We start from the raw sequence: 22279 nt of genomic DNA on the forward strand, positions 1-22279 counted from the left end.
TATATTCGTTTCTGATTATAATAAGCTTACTCATTATTTTGGTTGGTACATGTCTCAGTGGGAGTTGATTAACATATTGAAACCGTTTATAGGTTTCAATGTTCGCCATCATTACAAATTTATAAGTGTGTTGAATTGTCGCTGCACACATAGCTATTCAAGTTTATCATACATAACATTTTGTCTATCATATTCCTGACATGTTACGTGCATTTTCTTATGTAATAAACATTAATTGTGAAAATGCGCATCTGATATATAAACACTGATTCGTATTAACTACATCGCAGATTCATAAACATGCATAATGATAATATAAACGATATTTAAAAACCAATTATGTGAACCACCGTTTTTTGGTCAAGAAATCTTTAGCAATGAACAATAAGTGGTTTTATTCAAAAATGTCTGTACTCGTTATGTGCTATTCACCAATAAATATTATTTTGTAGTTGGCGTAATAGATTGATACTTTCAAATAATGATATTTTCATATTAATGTTTATAAAATCGAATTTTCAACTATAATCGCATATTACATATTTGACTCAATTACCAAATTCATTATTTCTAGTGCTAAAAGTAGAAAACAATTTTAGGTGAAACACTTCATATTATGAATTTCATTATAAAAGAACAATTTATTATAGTGACATCACCGCTTATAAGTTAATGTAAAATAAAGATTGTATAATGAAATACTTCCTTCTTAATGTGTTTTCCCTGACGTGACATGCTATGGTACATGTATATAAATAAACTCATCATAGATACCAGGACTGAGCCTGTATATGATAAGAACTTTGAAACTCCTCAAATAGTGGAAGACCGTATGTTGAACGTTAGGTGTGTTTTGGAAATTTATATTGTTTGAATGCTGTTTTATTGAAATATACCTCCATCTTTTTATTCATGCACTAAAAAATCATTTTTTTTAACTATTCAGGATTTTTTTCGTTTTTGCCATGGCATTGTCAGTTTGTCTATAATATCTTCTGGTTCTTTTTTTATAAAGCAGAACAGTTTTTCGTAAACATAATCTGACAAAAAAATACTTTCACACAATGATAGTATGTTCGGTCCTTCCTCTGTTCAGTTTTTAAATGGCAATCTAATGTTACGATACGCTGTAAACGTTGGATTAACATGAAATTTAAAATTTAAAATTTATTTTTTGGAAAAAGTATCAGAAACTTGTTTGATGTCTGAGATTTATTCCTCATAAAAATATATCTTCAGTACCGAATTCGACTAGTGATTTGATTTCATTTACAAAACATATACCTTCATATTTAAACACTGGGAAGGAATAGAAGGATTATATTACACTGTTCATCATGCGCCGCAGATACAAGTCTATAGCTAGGTAATTAATATTGTATGACTGCTGTTTGGCCACTACTAATTCTTGGATATTGAAAATCTGTTATTGGAAATATTTTCCATCATCAGCGTTACCGCAGAGATTATAGAACATATGGCAGTAGACAGGAATGTTCTTCATTCTGATATATGTCAAGTTTATATGCATAAAATAATTAAAAATATATCAAAGATTACGTGTCCTCTCAACGACTCGGATATTCTCAATCTAATAAATCAAAACCGTTCGTCTTGCGAACCATATGTTTCCGAAGCGGATAAATTACGTTTCACTTCTAAAATCTATCAAAAGGAGCTATAAAGTTTAGGAAGACTGAGTGTTAATATTTATTACATGCACGAGGGTCTGGATAGTGGGTTCTTTTTATGCATAATTTATAGGTATTATGTTTTCTGGTTTGTGCGTCCGTTCGTTTGTCCGTCTGTCCCGCTTCAGGTTAAAGGTTTTGGTAGAGGTAGTTTTTGATGAAGTTTAAGTCTAATTAACTTGAAACTTTTTTCACATGTTCCCTGTAATATGATCTTTCTAATTCTGATGCCAAATTAAGGTTTATCCCCATTTTTATGGTCACTGATGAGTCTTATGTAGACGAAACGCGCGTCTGGCGTATACAATTATAATCCTGGTACTTTTAATAACTATTTACACCACTGGGTCGATGCCACTGCTGGTGGACGTTTCGTCCCCGAGGGTATCATCAGCCCAGTAGTTAGCACTTCGGTGTTGACATGAATATCAATTATATGGTCATTTTTATAAATTTTCTGTTTACAAAACCTTGAATTTTTCAAAAAACTAAGGATTTTCTTACCCCAGGAGTAGATTAGCCGTATTTGGCACAACTTTTTGGAATTTTGGATCCTCAATGCTCTTCATCTTTGTATTGATTTGGCTTTTTAACCATTTTGATCTGAGCGTCACTGATGAGTCTTATGTAAACGAAACGCGCGTCTGGCGTATAAAATTATAATCCTGGTACTTTTGATAACTATTATGGTCCACTGAACATATAAAATGATAGTGCGTATGGGGCATTCGTGTAATATGCACACATTCTTGTTTCTTTATCATCTTTTTTATACCAGTTTTCCTAGGCCTATTCTTTATTTTTTTTTTGCTCATTTTTTTTTATTTTTTCTGATTTTTGCACCCATTTTTTTCGGTTATTTAGTATAATTGACTATTTTCTTTATCTTTTGATATTTTTATCAATTTTTTTTCTTTTAGTTTGTCCTTTTTTCTGCACGTTTGTCCATTATTATCTGTTATTTTGCACGTTTGTTTATTATTATCTGTTAAGTAAACCTTACCCAGTTCCTCGGCTGCTACATGTTTAATCTTTTCAAATCGGAGTTTCTTTTGCGTATCTTCAATATGATAGCAACTTATGAAAGGTTATGCTCTGATATATTTTTACAGTAGCCTAACACATATTTAACATTTGTTTATTATTATTATTATTATAATTGTTATTATTATTATTATTATTATTATTATTATTATTATTATTATTATTATTATTATTATTATTACAACGCCTTTTTATAGCGCATTATATAAAACTACAATTATTACTCTAAGCGCTTTACATGTGATAGCAAATAAACACAAATTCGTACATACAAGAAACTAAAAAATTAAAAATAGACAAAATAAGTTAAAAAGTATACAGCATAAAATTATAAAAATTTAAAAAGTTAAGACTCCAGAAACTTGATTAAAAAATATAAAAGAATTAAATTGATTAAATACAAGACGCACGACATCGATTAAATGTGTTGAAATATGTCATAAACTTCTATTATGTTATTTTTTTATTTGTTGATCAGGCTTCAATACAGAGACTTTTTTTTATATAAAAGTGCCTTTTTTGATGCAATAAATCAACGCAATATTAAAATCACAAAAATCCCAAACTCCGAGTAAAATTCAGAACGGAAAGACAATGGCAAAATCAAAAGCTGAAACACGTCAAACGAATAGATAATTGTCATATATTTGACTTGGTAAAGACATTTTCATATGTAGAACATTGTGAATTAAACCTAGTTTTATAGCTAGCTAATCCTCTCACTTGTATGACAGTAGAATACAATTTCATTAAATTGAAAGAAAAAAATATGTTTAAACTTAACTAACAAACAAACGAACTGAATAATTAACAATGTCTACATATAGGTACAACAGTCAACTTTGGTGCCTTTGACTTTTTGATTTTGTCATTTGATTAAGGACTTTCAATTTTCCTCTTTATATTTGTGATTTAACTTTTAATTGCTTGCAAAACCTCCCGCCTATAATGGCAATGTTACAAAAAAAACATCGCTGAAATGACATTACTTCGTGACAGAAATACTGCATACACAAGTGCAAGAACACTCAAAGCATAAAATTGCATATATAAATAATAATAAAAGTCGTTACAACATGTAAACTGGAGAATATCAAAGAAAATCTTCCATTAACGACAGCACGAATCATATAATCTTCAAATTCATATAATTATTTTCGGAATACTATCCAAAACTATTCATTATTATGACGGTATTGAACGAATATTGTAAAATGAGTGTGTACTAACATGAGCAACTCACATGACAGGTTCTACATGTGGGGCAGGATATAATTATCCTTCCGTCGCATCTGAGAATATCCATCAGTTTAAAGGCGAGTCAGAGTTCCTTACTCTTTATTTTACTATGTTGTGTTTTGAGTACTATTGTTTGTCTTTTTTTTAGCCATGGCGTTGTCGGACTAATTCGATTTGTGAGTTTAAATGTCCATCTGATATCTTTCGCCCCTCTGTTGTATGATGCACTGAAAATTGAAAATGTCTCGATTCAGATATATGTGATCCGAAAAAACAGAACTCAAAGCACAAACGTTAAGCTGATCAAAATTGGATGAAATAGAATCTTCAGCTTAATTTGCTAAACCGGTGGTCAATTGTGACAAAGAAAATGATATTCACAATATCAAAACTAGATCTTTTGATATGACCGTATACTTTCCTCTTTGTAACATCCAGTTCATTGACGTGTTCCAGTTCGGATTTATTTTACGATTTTCATTCGGGGATTGAGCATCATATTTTCAATTATACTTTAGAATTGCAATTTCATTTTAATATTGCATTACGCTCGATACAACCGATTTGTATTTCCTTAAGTAATATGAAATCCGATTGATAAATGTGGTTATTAACCTCTGGATATGCGAAAGAGGGTTCGTGTGATCTAATCGTTTACCTTGGGAATGCTTATCAACACTAAGATAATAATTACTTGTTTGAATTCTACATTTTTCGTCAAGAAACTAATTTTGTTTAAATTAATTATATTGAATTATTAATCATTCAAATTATGTTATTGTTAGTAAAACAAAACAAAACATAGTTAGTTGTGCGGATTAAAGCTTAAGAGATTCAATTTCTCAATTATTATATACAAGAAACATGAATATATATGAACAATCTGACGCAGAATTCTACATTAAAACTGCCTTAAAGAGCTGTTGATATTATTGATCTTCCAACACTGGACAAATAAAACTCGTTACAACTTCAACAGTGCTATTATAGTTATACTTCCTCTGTACGGTGTCGATTAAACATATTAACATTTTCAACTTCTTTTTAAAGTCTATCAAACTAATTAGACAATGAACAACGTAAACTACACTATATTCAATGAAGAAAAGATGCCTTCAATTATGGAGACCGCTTTAGACGGACAATTTGAATGGTCAGATGCACAGAACATTAATGCGAGTAGCGGTCAGATAGGAGAGGTTCAGCTTGGATACATTATTAGTTTTACCATTGCTTTCTTTTTAATTGGGATAATTGGCATCGTAGGTAATATACTGGTCATCTTTGTAATATTCAATGATAAGAAAATGAGGAAATCATTGACAAACATGCTCATTGTAAACCTGGCCGTTGCTGACTCGATTATAATGGTTTTTGGAATTCCCGAGATAGTCCAGTTTATGTTAGACCGTGGATGGATACTTGGGGAAGCTATGTGTAAAATACAACGATCTGTACTAGTAATGTCCCTGTATGTGTCCGTGTTGACACTTGTAGCATTATGTATAGAAAGGTAAGAAAACTTTGATTCCCTCCAATACAAGTAGTTAGTTTATACTTTTTATCTATTTATGATTATGTTTTTAGAGCATATTGTAGACATACTTAATGTACATGGGTTTAATTTTGTCTTATTATCAATTGACTTGTTTTCTTGATTTTTAATATGTTTGGTTTCTCTTAAAAGAGGGACGAAAGATACGAGAGGGTTATTCAAACTCATAAATCGAAAATAAACTGACAACGCCATGGCTAAAAACGAAAAAGACAAACAGACAAAAATGGTACACATGACACAACATAGAAAACTGAAGAATAAGCAACACGTACCCCACCAAAACCTAGGGGTGATATCAGGTGCTCCGGAAGGGTAAGCGGATCCTGCTCCACATGTCATTATATAAAATCCACGCCATTTTAACTAAGTGGAATGGTTTTCTCATTGGCAATCATACCATATACATTTGTCTCCCTACTTTTACACTTATTATTTATGTTTTATCTCATAAAAGAGAGACGAAAGATGTTCAAGGGATAATTCAAGTCTTAAGTCAACCAAATTGGTAATGCCATTGCATCAAAAGAAAAACAAACATAAGACAAACAAGATTCAAAACTAAGCATCGCGACTCCCTAATAAATCCGAGAGAGGATTATCTCAGTTGCTCCTTATACTAGTTAAAAATAGTATTAACATTGTGTTTCTTGAATATACTTGTTTTACTCAAATTTAACAAGGTGGATTTATTTTCATGCTGTTTTTAATACTGTGCATAAATAAAGGGTCAGCACGTCTTTGTTGACATGAATTATCATTGATATGGTCATTATTATGTGAAATATGTAACACTTTTACATAGCTTTAAATTTTCAAATTACTATGAATGATCTACTCCAGTCAAAATCTTTTTAGGAAATTCGTGTCCTCAATGCTCATCAATTTAAAACTTTATTTTGGCTTTTTAAAATGTTGAATTCCAGCGTCACTGATGCATCATTTTTCGGACAAAACACGCGTCTGTTGTGATAATTTATCTATCCTGGTATATATGATGAGTTTATATCAGTTTGGTTTATTTTTCTTTCTTAAGCATAGCACAAATCATTGAGCATCAATTGAATGACTTTGTTCTTCTATTTAATAAATCATATTGGCATTTATTTAACATTATCAAAGCAATGGAATCTTAATTGTAACTACATTTTTTTCGGTTCAAAACTTAAAGCAACAGTAGATCTTTATTTAAACAATTGTTTGAATTAGTTTTCAGTTTGATTATATATACAGACGAAGTAGAATTGTGTGTTATTAACTATCAATAATTGTCTTTATACACTTAATGTTTTACTTTTACCTCTTTTAATGTTTCGCTTTCTAATTTGTATTTTGTGTAGTTCAAACAAAATCCCTTAGCACCAATTTAAAGGTTGTATGCCTTATACTTAATGTTAAAACGGGGAACGAGTCAGTCATTTTGGTGACAGAAATGAAATTGTCGTGATCCGTGTGTTGAAAAAAATCTGAATTATAGTTATAGGTACCAGGATTATAATTTAGTACGCCAGACGCGCGTTTCGTCTACATAAGACTCATCATTGACGCTCATATCAAAATATTTATAAAGTCAAACAAGTTCAAAGTTGAAGAGCATTGAGGGTCTAAAATTTCAAAACTTGTGCCAAATACGAGTAAGGTAATCTATGCCTTGGATAAGAAAATTGTTAGTTTTCGAAAAATTCAATGTTTTGTAAACAGGAAATTTGAAAAAATTACCACATTATTGATATTCATGTCAACATCGAAATGTTGACTACTGGGCTGGTGGTACCCTCGGGGAGAAAACGTCCACCAGCAGTGGCATCGATCCAGTAGTGTTAAATAGTTATCAAAGGTAACAGGATTATCATTTAGTACGCAAGACGTGCGTTTCGACTACATAAGACTCATCAAGATAAATGTGATGTGCAGGAAAAACATATTAATCATACTTACAAAAGTATGACACTATCTAATTCTAATTTGTGTACAATACCTTAACAAAAACTCGAAGGGGTGTTTCGAATGATCCACTTTAGATTACTTATATTACATAGTAGGTTGAATTTTTTCTTAACGATGAGTTTCTTCTTACTAATATCAAAAAGCACTATACATTTGAGAAAACAATCGGTTGATATTGAATAATAATGTTAAGAAGCATTAACTAAACCGATTGTAAAAAGCATGTTGTTATCTTCGGAATGGTGGTTATTTTAATAATGGAAAAATATATTTAGCCTTGATGTGATTTTAGGAAATAGTTTACAACAAAATTTTACACTTAGTGACTGTCATTTAGAAGTAGTTTGCTTTTATGTTTCGATCTAATGCAAATTTCGTTCTGATATGCAGATGCAAATGTTTGGACTTGTCAGAAGATTTAAACTTAGAACTATTTGACGGGCTTCTGTATATATTTTTGGGTGAAAGAACAAAACCACGTGTTCATATTTATTACATAATAGACAACCAGGTGCGATATTAAAATCATGTATTTCAAGTCGAACTTATCAGATACCATACATTTATATATTAGAGAAATTGTCAGAAGATTTCTTCTTAAGGTAGATCATAAGTAAATCTTTTTTGAGACAGAATTTTCTTATACTTAGCCAGAATGAAGATTTTAATATGCTCTTTTCAAAAATATAATAAAAAGTAGGGGTCACCGTGCTATTTTTCAAGCTATGAGTCGTTGAAAATTGCCTAAATTTGGTTAGATTGTAAATGGAAAAACACAATTGTGTGCATAAAAAATAATCTATGAGATAGAATTTTGAAATAAATTGTGAAAAGATAGGTTTTGTAATATGTTTTAAGAAAATAAGAAGAAAAAATGGTGTCACCGAACTTGTTTTCTTGCTACAAGTAAAAAGAAAAAAAATCCCTATCTGTTCAGTATAAATTTTTTACTAAAAGAGTTATCTTCCCTTAAATGGCTCAGTTGAAAAAAATGATTTAAAAAGCAAAATAAAATGATATTTGTTTAATTATTTTGAATTATACAATAAATTGCCAAGTTTTCTTTATATTATTAAACTGTCTAACCATCAAATTGCAAATCTGTCTCCAAATTTGCAGATTTAGGCAAATAACTAGACCGATTTTTTACTGTGATTGTTCAATCCAAGATGGCGGTATACCATGAATCTACCTTAAGTCAACCGAACTAATAATGCCATTGCACCAAAAGAAAAACAAACATAAGACAAACAAGATTTAAAACTAAGCATCGCGACTCCCTAATACATCCGAGAGAGGATTATCTCAGTTGCTCCTTATACTAGTTAAAAATAGTATTAACATTGTGTTTCTTGAATATACTTGTTTTACTCAAATTTTACGGTTTAAACAAGGTGGATTTATTTTCATGCTGTTTTTAATACTGTGCATAAATAAAGGGTCAGCACGTAAAGTGATGAAAAACAAATTTGAATTATTGAATTAAAATTCTAAAGATTTTTCAATTATGATTAAGGTTCTATCTCTAGAAATATAATATTTACTTCAAACTGCCTATAATCAAAGTGTTTTTGGATCTAATTTAGGACATATATTATCGGGAATTTGGAAATGCTGATAAAGAAAGCTAAATCAAAAACTGCGCAACAAAATGCAGTACATTCCATTCTATTTTATTTTTTACTTTATTTTTTATTTCATTCCTACATTTGCAATAATTTGTTGGTACACTCTAATAATTTCTGTGGATTAAAAACAGTTTATATATAAATGTAAAAATTATTGTAATATGAATGTTGCGTTATTCAGAAATAGTGGTTATAAAAATATGAGGCCTGAATGATATGTAAACTCTAACAAGACTTTGACGAATACTGCAGACATTTTGCACTTTTCTATAATCTTTGAAATATGCTAATTGAGATTTTAACAGTATTTGTCTTTAATTTGTTTTTGCTATGATGTAATTTTTTTTTTGGGGGGGGGGATAGTTTAAACAAAATTATACACTTAATAACTGTCATTTAAATGTAGTTTGCTTTTATGTTTTCGATCTGGTACATATTTCGTTCTGATAGAAGACTTAATCTTATATCATTTTGACGTGCTTCCGGATTTATTGGTTGACAGAACACACGACTTGAACCTAGAAATTACGTAAGAACAAACCAGATGCAGAATTAAATTTCAAATCGAATTTATCAGATGCCTTAAGAAAATTTAATTGCACAGTGAAACTTAAGTGTAGTATCGCAAATAAAAATCATGTATTAAAACACCTTCTTTTCTTCAAAACAAACACACACTCACAAAAAAAAAATAAACGTTATGAATTCCACGGCTAATGCTTTTCAAATAACACAAGTACTCTCTCTTTAGAAGTATATATTTGATTCAACCGCCAACTTAATATTCAGTACGTACTTTTATTGAAAAATGAAGGTGCATATACATCAAAATCAGTATTTTTTGCAATTTTGGAACGTTCCGCTCAAGTTTTTAATAAACTTTTATCATTCTGTTTAAAAAAATAACATTAAACACATAAAACATAAAAATTTAACTGTTGCTTCTTTTGTAGACGAAAAGTGCGTCTGGCGTAAATACCAAAGGAGTAGGTTCATTAAGACCCCTTTTTGGCCCCAAAATACAGCAGTTTTACAAAATTGTTTAAATGTTAACTTTTAGTTATTTATTGGATAGTAGAATGCTTCTGCTACATAAATATGGGCTGTTTTTGACAATACAATGCACATATAGCGGGTACTAGCACCATTTAGTCATGCTAAATAACTGAAATCTTCACAATTCTAGCATTTTTGTTAAATTTTAGACGGTTTCCGTGTAAAACGAAAGTTGACGCATTCGTGTTCATCCAAAATATTGAAATGTAAGTTGTATTTGATAATAATACATAACATATATAAAGGTTGAGGATGAACACGGATGTGGCCACTTTCATTTTTGACAAAAACCATCTGAAAAAAGATTTTTTTATTGGCATATTCGGTAGATTTTTCATATTTGAGCTTGAATCGGAGCGTTTTTAATGACTAAATTAGTTAAAATCTTTCACATAAATTAATTGAATCAAATAAAATAGACACTTAATTGTTTAAAAAGTGGTAAAAATCTTTCGACAGATGAAACTGAAATTTGAGGTAAAAATCGGTCCTTACCGGACCTACTCCTTTAATCCTGGTATCTATGATGAGTTTATATACGAACACTGGGTCGATGCCACTGCGGGTGCAATTTTAATTCCCCTAGGGTATCAACACCCCAGTGACCAGCACTTCTGTGTTGTGCTGACATGGATTTTCATTGATATTGTGATATTTATCGATTAACTGTTTACAAACTTTTGAATTTTTGAAATACTAAGGCTTTTCTACCTAAGGGATGGATTACCTTAGCTGTATTTGGCAAAATTTTTAGGAATGTTGGTCCTCAATGCTTTTCATCTTCGTACTTTGTTCGGTCGTTTAGATTTTTTTTGGATTCGAGCGTCACTGGTAAGTCTTTTGTAGACGAAACGCGCGTCTGGCGTAAATACAAAATTTAATTCAGGTATCTATGACGAGTTTGTTTCCACGTTATATACTTAAAGATAGACATATATAGTTTAATTGTACTTTAGTATATCAAAGTTTTGATATAGGAATTTTATTTATCAAGTTATTTGAAATAGATATTCACTAAAGCTAGTGACATTTACGTAATTGTAATTGAGTCCAAAATCTCAAAAAACAATTCGAAATATAATATAATATATCTTAACAGAAGCCGTCGTTAATTTTAAATAATAAATTCTGCTTCTAGTGCTCACATATTTTTCAGTGCAAGAATACATTTCATGATGAATTTAGACCGTAAACATGCAAAAGCTGTAAACATGTCAGTAGTTCTACATGTTTTAAGAACGACTTTAACTCATGTTTAATCAATTGTAAATGTATTATTAATTGCATTGTTATTAGATTTATCGAGTAATGACTACATAAATGTGACATTAACTAATTTGATATGCCATTAATGTTTGATAGAACTTGTATGTTTTACTTTTTGATAGAAACATGTCTTTAAAAGGATGTGTGGGTAAGTGCCAATGAGACCGAAGTCAAATAGTACATCCGGAAGGAAACACACTGTTTTCAACAACATATATGATTTTGTACCGTGTCAAGCTTGTTTGATCTAGAAAATAAGTGAATAGTAAATAAAAACAGCACCCCATTTATAAAAAAAAAACTGACATCAACCCCAAATTAAAAGACGCGACTAAAATCCCATTTAAGGGATGACTGTACGATTTTTTTTCTGACTGCAGAAATAACATCAAAAATGTGGTGCACTAAATAACCCGTTTATTATCAAGTGTGCTCCATATTTTTTATGTTATTTTGAATAGACAGAAAAAATATTACGGTCATTTCTTATAATTAAGTTCTCAATTCCATTTTAAACCGGCGCAAATCATGAAAAAACGTTGATGACGCCACGATCACATGACAGAATTATGTCTATGGGATTATAAACAAAACACTACAGTCAATCAGAAGACGCGTTACATCCAAAATTAAATTATTAAAATATGTTAAAAACCAACCGTTAACGATACGGTATGAGTAATTCTCTCCATATTTTTTTACTAAAACGTAAAAACACGATAAAACAAAACTTAAGCGGTGTCTGGAACACACTGTATCAAATTTCAATGCTGAAAGATAAATTAAGGCACTTATGATACTTCTGGATTCATGTTCCCGAAAAACGACTGAAATCAATTAAAAAAACTTTTAAAACATTAGCTAGTGCAGCATCGAAAATGAAATGATAAAAAAAAAGGAACCGGTTTAAGGTCGTCATTGATGACAAAATGGCAAATGCATGTTACGTACTTATAATGAATAAACCAAATTGGTCTTATAATGAATAAACCAAATTGGACTATGTTTAAGCCATTAACTATGCACTGGCTGAAACGTGGACAGTACACTGACGACAAGCCTGACCGCTGTGGTACTGACAAAGAAATAGTAAGATAAAGTTAATGTAACAAGACTTTTCCGGGTGAGCACGAAAACATATTTATCTGATACACGCTAGACCAAAAGAATCAAAAGACCTAGCTATTATTTAATTTTCTAGACTACGAAGTAACTATCAGAAGTCGAGTATTTGATATCCAGTGGTGTTTATCGTTGATGTAATATGTTGGTTGTTGTTGAGTATTTGCTATCCAGTTGTGTTTATCGTTGATGTAATATGTTGGTTGTTGTCGAGTATTTGCTATCCAGTTGTGTTTATCGTTGATGTAATATGTTGGTTGTTGTCGAGTATTTGATATCCAGTTGTGTTTATCGTTGATGTAATATGTTGGTTGTTGTCGAGTATTTGATATCCAGTTGTGTTTATCGTTGATGTAATATGTTGGTTGTTGTCGAGTATTTGATATCCAGTTGTGTTTATCGTTGATGTAATATGTTGGTTGTTGTCGAGTATTTGATATCCAGTGGTGTTTATCGTTGATGTAATATGTTGGTTGTTGTCGAGTATTTGATATCCAGTGGTGTTTATCGTTGATGTAATATGTTGGTTGTTGTCGAGTATTTGATATCCAGTGGTGTTTATCGTTGATGTAATATGTTGGTTGTTGTCGAGTATTTGATATCCAGTGGTGTTTATCGTTGATGTAATATGTTGGTTGTTGTCGAGTATTTGATATCCAGTGGTGTTTATCGTTGATGTAATATGTTGGTTGTTGTCGAGTATTTGATATCCAGTTGTGTTTATCGTTGATGTAATATGTTGGTTGTTGTCGAGTATTTGATATCCAGTGGTGTTTATCGTTGATGTAATATGTTGGTTGTTGTCGAGTATTTGATATCCAGTTGTGTTTATCGTTGATGTAATATGTTGGTTGTTGTCGAGTATTTGATATCCAGTGGTGTTTATCGTTGATGTAATATGTTGGTTGTTGTCGACTATTTTATTATTTGTGTGTGCGTTTCTCTGTTATGAATGTTCCTGCGTATGTTTGTGATGTAATTCTGTTACGTATTATTTTTTATCTATATATTTTGATATTGTAAAAAGTAAAATCACAAAAATACTGAACTCCGAGCAAAATTCAAAACGGCAAGTCCCTAATGATATGGCAAAATCTAATGATAAAACACATCAAACAACGGTCATATTCCTGACTTGGAACAAGCATTTTCATATGGAAATTTAAATGTAATGAAGCGGGAGGTTTGGCATGCCATTAAACAAGGTTCAAGCAATATTTTTTTCCTCAAAATGTCCTGTATCAAATAAGAAATATGGCAGTTCATTTCTATGTTTGTTAGCATTTGTTTTTGTTGCACATCAGTGTTTCCCTGTTCCGGTTGTTATTTTGTTTTCCTCTTATAGTGTTTTCCCTTGGTTTGGTTTGTAACCCGAATATGTTTTTTTCTCCTCAAATTTTGTCTATATTTGTAACGGATTTATAATCTAGTATTAAATAAATTATACAGCCGATTTTTTTAAATATAGCACAATTTTTATTCTCACCTGACAAAAAAGGGTGTTTATGAAAAAAGTAAAAATAGAAATCTAGTAATTGTTATTGGTAGACTAAATAGTCATACATATTTCAATAAAAGATATCCACAACGTATAAAGAACCATATTATATTTCTAAGAAAGTTAATTTGCAGCAGAAAAAACATATAGAATGCGACACAGGACAAAGTGTTCTAGCAGATAACATAGGTCTAACTGTCAGATAGATAATAAATAATTACTCGAAATATTATATTCAGTTTTATTCCAGAAACAAAAGTGAGGAACTTTCTTTTATGATATAGTCACCCTACCATAAAAGTGACGAACAATCTTTTGTAATATATTCTAACTCTTCAAACCAACATGTCTACTACTGGTGATCTGCTCAGAATGAAGATGAATTGCATTGATTTCATTAAATGGCTTTGGCTGTTCATTTAATTACCAATTTGCATACTTTTACAAGAAGATGAATCTGTAAGGGATTTAGTGAGCACTTAATTTAATTCCCATAGGCACAAACAGTTTATTAGCTTCGCTTCCAAGTCACATAAAAAGTCTAGACAAATTTGTATCATGTAAAATGTAATTTGCCAAAAATTACTGAAATAAATACTATAATCTGACCATCTTCATGCAAGGTTTACAAAGTAGAACGTTTTATTTTAATTGCTGATGTTTTAATGTTTAAATCATTTTTAAACGTATTATCCTGACATCGAGACTATAATGTGAATATCGATATTTTATAATTATGTACCTTGCATGATGACGATCACTTGTTGGATTCCTCTATCTGATCTTCGACTTCATCACCTTATATCATATCAGTTTACAGGTTTTTGTTCGCATGCTTTTTTAAAACAGAAAAACAAACTAAATAGATTTTTTACGATTGAAAGACACATTTATTGATGACTTTATGATGATGCGTTGCTATCGATCACATATTCATTTATCAAAAAATAAAACTAATGAATATGTCTCTAAATGAATATTCCTCAAAACACTTCATCAACTAAAGATTTTCGATTTTTAATCGAAATGCATTAACCGTGGAAACGCTATCTCTACCTTACGGGTAATCATTTGTGAATTCCACGTTATTTTTTATCTTTCATTTACACTCTGTATGTTAAAGCTGCTAATTTCACACTGAAGAAAACTTCTCGTAGAAACTGAAATTGTATAACCAGCGCTTGTAATGAAATGTTCAAATTAAAATTTTATTCAAAGTTGTTCGAGTGTAAATGTGAAATATCACAGATATAACCTAACAGAAAATTAAAAGTTCGATAATTTGTCATTGCGATGGGTAGCATTTATTATATCCTCCACCTGTATACAATCGTAAAAACAAGACAAATACGTTATTACAGTCTCATCACTTGTTACATATAAAATATACAGGCTATTAAATAGTCATCAAAAGGTACCAGGATTATACTCTAATACGCCAGAAGTGCGTTTCGTCTTCATAATACTCATCAGTGAGGCTCAGATCAAAATAGTTATAAAGCTAAACAAAGTACAAAGTTGAATAGCATAGTAAAAACAAGTTAACAACAAGGGCCACTCTATAAAGAAATATGAGAGACTATGAACTATTTATTTTTCTTAAATATAATACAAAAAGAAGTAACACATATTGATTATAAAACACGTGTAACCATTACCAAAATTTCATTGCAGATTTCGGCCGCATAAAATACCATATTTTAATTTGTAAAAAGAAATAACAATTTTAATTATTAGACATGTAAATCATTCCCTTCAACACTACTAGCATGATTAAACATAACATTACGTCTACCTGCATATACAAGACAGTATGCTAGAAAGTAAAATTTGATTTTCATGTTCAATGTCATCAGTACATTTTAAAAATCATAACATGTTTTCAAAATAAATATTTTTATCATAATCAGATTCGATTTTGAAGGGCGCTACGCCACATCGAAATATTTCTTAACACTCATGTTTCTACCAAGTACATTAAAGAACAAATATTTTTCTCCACCATCTACAACTTGGAACATTCTAAATGTACGTAACTTATTCTTATACCCCATTTATGGGCTTTATGTTTTCTGGTCTATGAGTCCGTTCGTTCGTTCGTCCGTCTGTCTCGCTTCAGGTTCAAGTTTTTGGTCATGATAGCTTTTGATGGTGACATCACAATCAATATTTATGTACAAGGTGTCCAGATCATATTAGCTATTCATTTTTATATAAAATTGACATAATTTTGAAAGCTTGAAAAATAGTTATGCCAATTTAGGCAACAGATCATGGCTCATATCATACCTTCTGTTTTAATTTGTGGTCAAACTTACTCAAATAGTCCGGTTTTTTCTCACGAAATGGCCTCTTCTTAAAAAGTTTTTAAACAATGATAATTAAAAAATATTGTTCAACTGCCCCGTCATGAAAACTAAATACAATGTCATATTAACAGGGAAATCACTTCCGTAGCATCAAAACTAAAAAGCCCTATACGGAAAGAAAATACAGATGTATTATAGTTTGTTGATTTTACTTAACTAGTATGCCATTCATTTTATATAATCTTTAATATTTTGAAAACATGATTAAGGAAGGTTCCAAATGCTAGCGAAAATAAACTGACACTGCCATAGCAAAATTTTAGAAACAACACAAAGACGAGCAATCATACATATTATAAACATACTAAACACAAAAAAAACATTAAGCAACACGACCCCACCATCAACCGGGTGCATTTAGATGCTCAAGAAATAAAAGCAAATATTACTTCACATAAAAGTATTGTAATGTGCATTTCTTCAAATGTTTTATCACATTCAAATATTCTAAAAGTATAATTTTAAATGCTTTACATTGTAAATACATAATCTGTAGTAGTGTTACAAGTATAACCAATATACCAATATATACTTCTGTAACTTATTCATGTATACTTCAAACAACAGTTACATCTTGACATTTAAAAACGTTTTAAGAACTCACTGAACTTCTGCCATATATGTTTGTTTCTTTCTTTACCTAATAGATTTTCTATTGTTTAGTGCAGATTCAAGTACAAAATTCTTATGCTCATTAATATTCAGGATTTTTTCTAGAGCAGCTTATTTATTTACAATCAATTAACCGAAAATTCTAAATATATTTCCAATCAAAGTGGAAGCAAGCGTTTGTAAAAAAATATAAATGAAAATTGAACAAGAGAATACATCAATCATGTTTACGACATATTTTTCTTTTCATGATAATCTATATTATTATTATTATTATTATAGCAAAAGTAGCTCTGGGATTATCAGGCTTAATCATTTGTTAATAGTTACTTTGATGACATTTATACCTTATAAATTTACGGACAAGATATGGAATGAAAAAAGGATTGAGAAATTTAACAACAATTTTCGTGGTTAAATATAACAGAAGTGACGTTTTATTTCGAGTTAAAAATAAAATCTGTAATTATCATATTTCTATTGAGCTGCTGTCAAACACATGCCTTGTTATGCATTGTTATTTGCAAATATCCAATTACGAAATTGTCATAATTTAGGAAAATTTTCAGGATATTTACTAATACAAAGTGTACAACTTCATTTGTTGTTTTTTTTTTCTTGTTGCTTTGAGTGATTTTGTGGTCACAATGATATCATTTACATTGATAAATTTGTATCACGACTTGAATATCTCACACCAAAACACGTAAATAAGGTTTTAGTGATTAACTTGCTGATGTTAGTATTTTTAAGCCAATCAAAGAATTTTACTCGATTATGCCCAAAGTGTAGATATCGAAAACCCACGTCGAAGTTAGTGACAGCACTGTGACGTCAAAATCATAAATGGCAAGAGTAAACACGTGCCTACATACTTTTTGTACAATGTAATCAATTTCAACTATATGAAAAACAACAACATATCTGTTAATGAACTAGCCCATACCAATGCAAAAACGAAAAGATTTGGAATCTCAAAAAACTAAATTATAACAAAAATTTAAATAAAATCTTATATTTTAATTAACTGCTAGAAAATTTCCTGTACAACCCATAGAAATCAAACAGTGCAAATATATCCCTTTCAACCGAATTTTAAACTGGAAACAAGAAACACATTTTATTTATATCTCTTGTGTGAATCGGTATTTTCAGTTCACAGGATTCTAGTATCTTTGAATATTGTCACTTCGGTCTTCTTGCTCCCAACATACAATCCTTGTCAAAGAGGGTGTATGTTTGAGAGTACCTGGTGTATACGTATGCAGCCAGGTTCAGATAAATCTCTAAGAGCCCCTGCAACAAATATTTGAGATATTAGTAGGTAATCTGTTGCAAGCAAACCAGTTAATCCAGTTAACTCCTCCTAATGGTTGAATGCTAGAAAGTTTTCATTTGCATGTTGTTTTATATATATTGAAGGAGTGCATGTGGTCAGGGTTTTGATTTTTGTTTTTGTGAGATATTTCAACTTTGTAATTTTTTGAGACAGTATATTCTTGCATAGGAGGTGTTCCAGATCCCCAACACATGTTCCACTTTGTATATTTTAAAATAACACTTTTCACCTGCAGGGGCATCATTTAGTTTTCTATGTTGTGTCATGTGTACTATTGTTTGTCTGTTTGTCCTTTTCATTTTTAGCCATGGCGTTTTAAGTCTATTGTCGATTTATGAGTTTGACTGTCCCTCTGATATCTTTCGTTCCTTTTTATGTCTCAGAGCAGTTATATTTTGAAGAAAAATTAAGATAAGCGATTTTTTAACAAGATTATATTTGCAAGTTATAGAAAGAAAAGAAAATCAAGCATACTAAAGGAAAACGAATTATGATCTGTTTTAGGAATTACAATGTGCGGTAATGGTTGAAGTTCAGTGATTTTGTTTAAGCAATCAAATAATGCCATTTAAACTGTGTTTAAGTAAACTTCAATAAAATCCCAAACATGTTTCTACTATCAAACTATTTTATTTGTAGGTAACATTCAGTTCGTGTTATGTACGATAATGACACTGTTACACTAACTTCTGTTGAGGCTATCTCTCATATAATACTCCGTCACATGTCGATGCATGGTTATTGCTTTTTGTCGGTATGAATTTCGCTCCAATTGTTATTGACTCACATAAATCATCTATGTACACTAAAAATCTACATAAAAAGTTGAAATGAGTGTTATTTCCTGAGAAAGTGTTCTCAGAATTATTTTTTCTCTCGGAATAATCCATGCCATGTCCTCTTACTTTTTTCCGGAAATAATTTCTCCGGACTTAAACCCCACTTCCGTACATTTATATCTTGTATAATTGATTTAAGTCAATTGATGTCAGTAAGCTAACTCTGATCGTATATTTTTTACAATGGTTAAACCGAGATAACGCTAGAGAATATGAGTTCGATTTTTATTGAGTGCGACATTATAAGCTCTTGCTTGCCTTATCGTTGTAGTATGTAATTCGTTCCTTCGTATTATTGCATCCACAATTTCCGTACGTATACCAGTATATCTTTAAATCTAGTTTTAGGCTTTTATCGTTTCTGACGAAGGGAAATTCAGGAAATCGTTTCGTACTAATATTTTGATTATAAGGATATAATTTTTTAGCACTAGGTCGATACTTCTCTTAATAGACTGTGTAGACCCCAATGATATCAACTCAACAGCTCAGCAGTCAGTACTTATATGATTTATGACTTGCCTTTCTTATATGTACTTTATCCGTTGAAAATTTTGAAAATATAATAAAACTTAGAGCAAAGTTGACCTTAAATTTATATGGCTGTTATTGCTGTTATTTTTGGTTACTAGTATTCATTTCTATACTTGTGTTGGTACTAAAACATCCTTTGCCATGTGTGTTTAAATCTAGAAGTCCTCGTCTGACGCATACAATTTAAAAAAATGTTGTTTTCATTTTTCACAACTTCTCAAATCGATGATCTAAAATTTATGTTACTCTCATTTGTTTATATTGTTTTTGCAGCATTATTGGCGAGTCTCGTGAAGACGAATCGGAAGTCCTCATTTGAGTCAAAACAATTTAAAAAATATTTGACGAAAAAATGAAATGAAGGATAACCATACGCTTCGTAAATTGGGTATCATAATGTGGTAAACGATAGAGCGATCTTGTCAAATACACAATGTTTGTTAGTATACGGTATGAAATGTCCGTACATTGACTTATAGTTGTTAACATCCTCGTCCTGTTGGTCTCTGGTGACTATTCATCTCATTCGCAATCATACATGCACCACATTTCCTATCTTTCTAAAGCATCACCAAATGGCCGTTGTTTATTCAACTGAACTTTTAGACATTAATACCATTAAACATTGAATTTTTCAACAAACGTCCAATATATCAGATAAAACAAGTCGCTAAGCATTTCATAAACACGACTTTTGCTTTGATCTGTATAACGATGCCATAAATTGTATATGACGACATCAAATATTTCACGATTTTGAAAATTTAGAGAAGTCGGATCTTCAACAATCATGATGTCCAGAGGGATAAAATATCATGGCGACAAATGTAAATATTAAATCTCCTTATATGTTTCTTATTAAGTTATTAAACAATTTAGCCAAAAATTTATTGTGTAACTGACTAGAGACGTTAAGTGCGTCTACGATTTTGGTGGGATTAATATTGCTCAAGTCTAATGTGACGAGTTTTGTCAAATATTTATCTTTATTTCTTTTTTTATAATTTTGAGTCTCTTGTATTAGGCTAGTGATAAATCAAAGACAAGTAGGTTTTAAAAAACATACTGATTTTAGTAGTTGATTGTTAAGTGGTTGGTTAAAGTGGTTGATTTTTTTAATAGCAAAAACTGTGAAAAACCAAAATATGTAAACTGTGGCAGTACAGACCACCAAAAACAAATTGTTCTATCCTGTTTATTTAGTGGTGAACATTTCGATTTACAATGTCATAAATACCTTCATATCTAAAAAAAAATGTCACACCATATTGTGACCTTTGACCTTGCATTTAATTTATAAAATCAATAATAAACCGTGTAATTAAGTCTGACAGTACCTCTTTAATCTGGCATGAAATAGATTAGCTTTTATGAATAAATTAGGCTGTCATATTGGAAACTATTAATTCATCATCTATCTGTTTGAAGGTATTATTATCAATATAAAAAGGAAGTTGTAAGACCAGCCGTTGTTGTTAGTGTGTTCTTATACGAGAACATTTTAGGTTCATATATAAAAGTAACAATAGTATACCGGTGTTCAAAAGTCATAATTCAATTGAGAGAAAACAAATCCAGGTTACAAACTACATCCGTGGAAACACATAATGATTAACTATAAGAGGAAAACATAGGAACACTGAAGTGCAAAAAAAAAAAAAAAACGGAAAAAAACCACCGCCAAGTTCATAAAAACGAGCTATTTGACAACAACTTTAATATTCCTGACTTGGAATTAAAATGGTGGGTTGAACCTGGCTTAAAGACATAATAATGACATTTCCTGTTTTCTATTTTAATAGACATATTTGAGTTACTCTTATTAACACCATTAATCTTAAAGGGATGAATTAATGAGTGATGTCTTATTGAAGAGAAGTAATGTTCAATCCACATTTTTTCACAAAACAAATTCAAGTTAAAATATAAAACCTCTAAAAGATACAGAGTACTCAAACGTGGAATGTAGAAAGTATAAGTTTGACTCTAAAATCGAAGCAATAAAGCCATTAATAACAAACAATTCAATAAACTCATCTTAGATACCAGGATTAAATTTTGTATTTAAGCCAGACGCGCGTTTAGTCTACAAGACTCATCAGTGACGCTCGAACTCAAAAAAGTTAAAAAGGCCAACACCTTTCATCTCAAGAAACTTAAATATCACTTGTTCAATGCATTCATGTTGATCTTCAAGGTCACAATCACTAAGTATCTCGAACAAAATAGAAAGTAAAGTCACAGACAAAGTTTCCGATCAACAATCACCGTAAAATGTATTAACTGTCGATCATACGTTATGGGTTCATAATAGATGTATTATAGGTGATGATGGGGATGATGAATGGCTGCTTAACTTCCAGCGGCAAATTAATATGCATATTCAGGACGATATGAATATTAACCATACTTTGTACTAGACCAGATTTTTAACGTGCTAGTTCACTAGGTAACAGTCAGCAGGAAGACACATCCAACCCGTACACTTTATTGACTCCCAGATAACAAGTCTTTGCTTTTACTCTTTAATGCCGCGTGCT

General features: G+C 30.7%; 1 protein-coding gene across 1 annotated transcript in view; it reads left to right on the plus strand.

Annotated features, from left to right (window-relative positions):
- The first annotated feature begins 4953 nt into the window (after positions 1 to 4953).
- LOC139518987 (neuropeptide receptor 15-like) overlaps positions 4954 to 22279 on the plus strand; it is a 36820-nt gene continuing 19494 nt past the window's right edge. The window contains exon 1 of the mRNA XM_071310701.1: positions 4954 to 5487. Coding sequence (XP_071166802.1) covers positions 5045 to 5487 — 443 coding nt within the window. The 5' untranslated portion in view covers positions 4954 to 5044. The remainder of the gene's footprint in view (positions 5488 to 22279) is intronic.

The sequence above is a fragment of the Mytilus edulis genome, chromosome 4 (genome assembly GCF_963676685.1).
Source record: "Mytilus edulis chromosome 4, xbMytEdul2.2, whole genome shotgun sequence".
NCBI classification, from domain to species: Eukaryota; Metazoa; Mollusca; class Bivalvia; order Mytilida; family Mytilidae; genus Mytilus; species Mytilus edulis.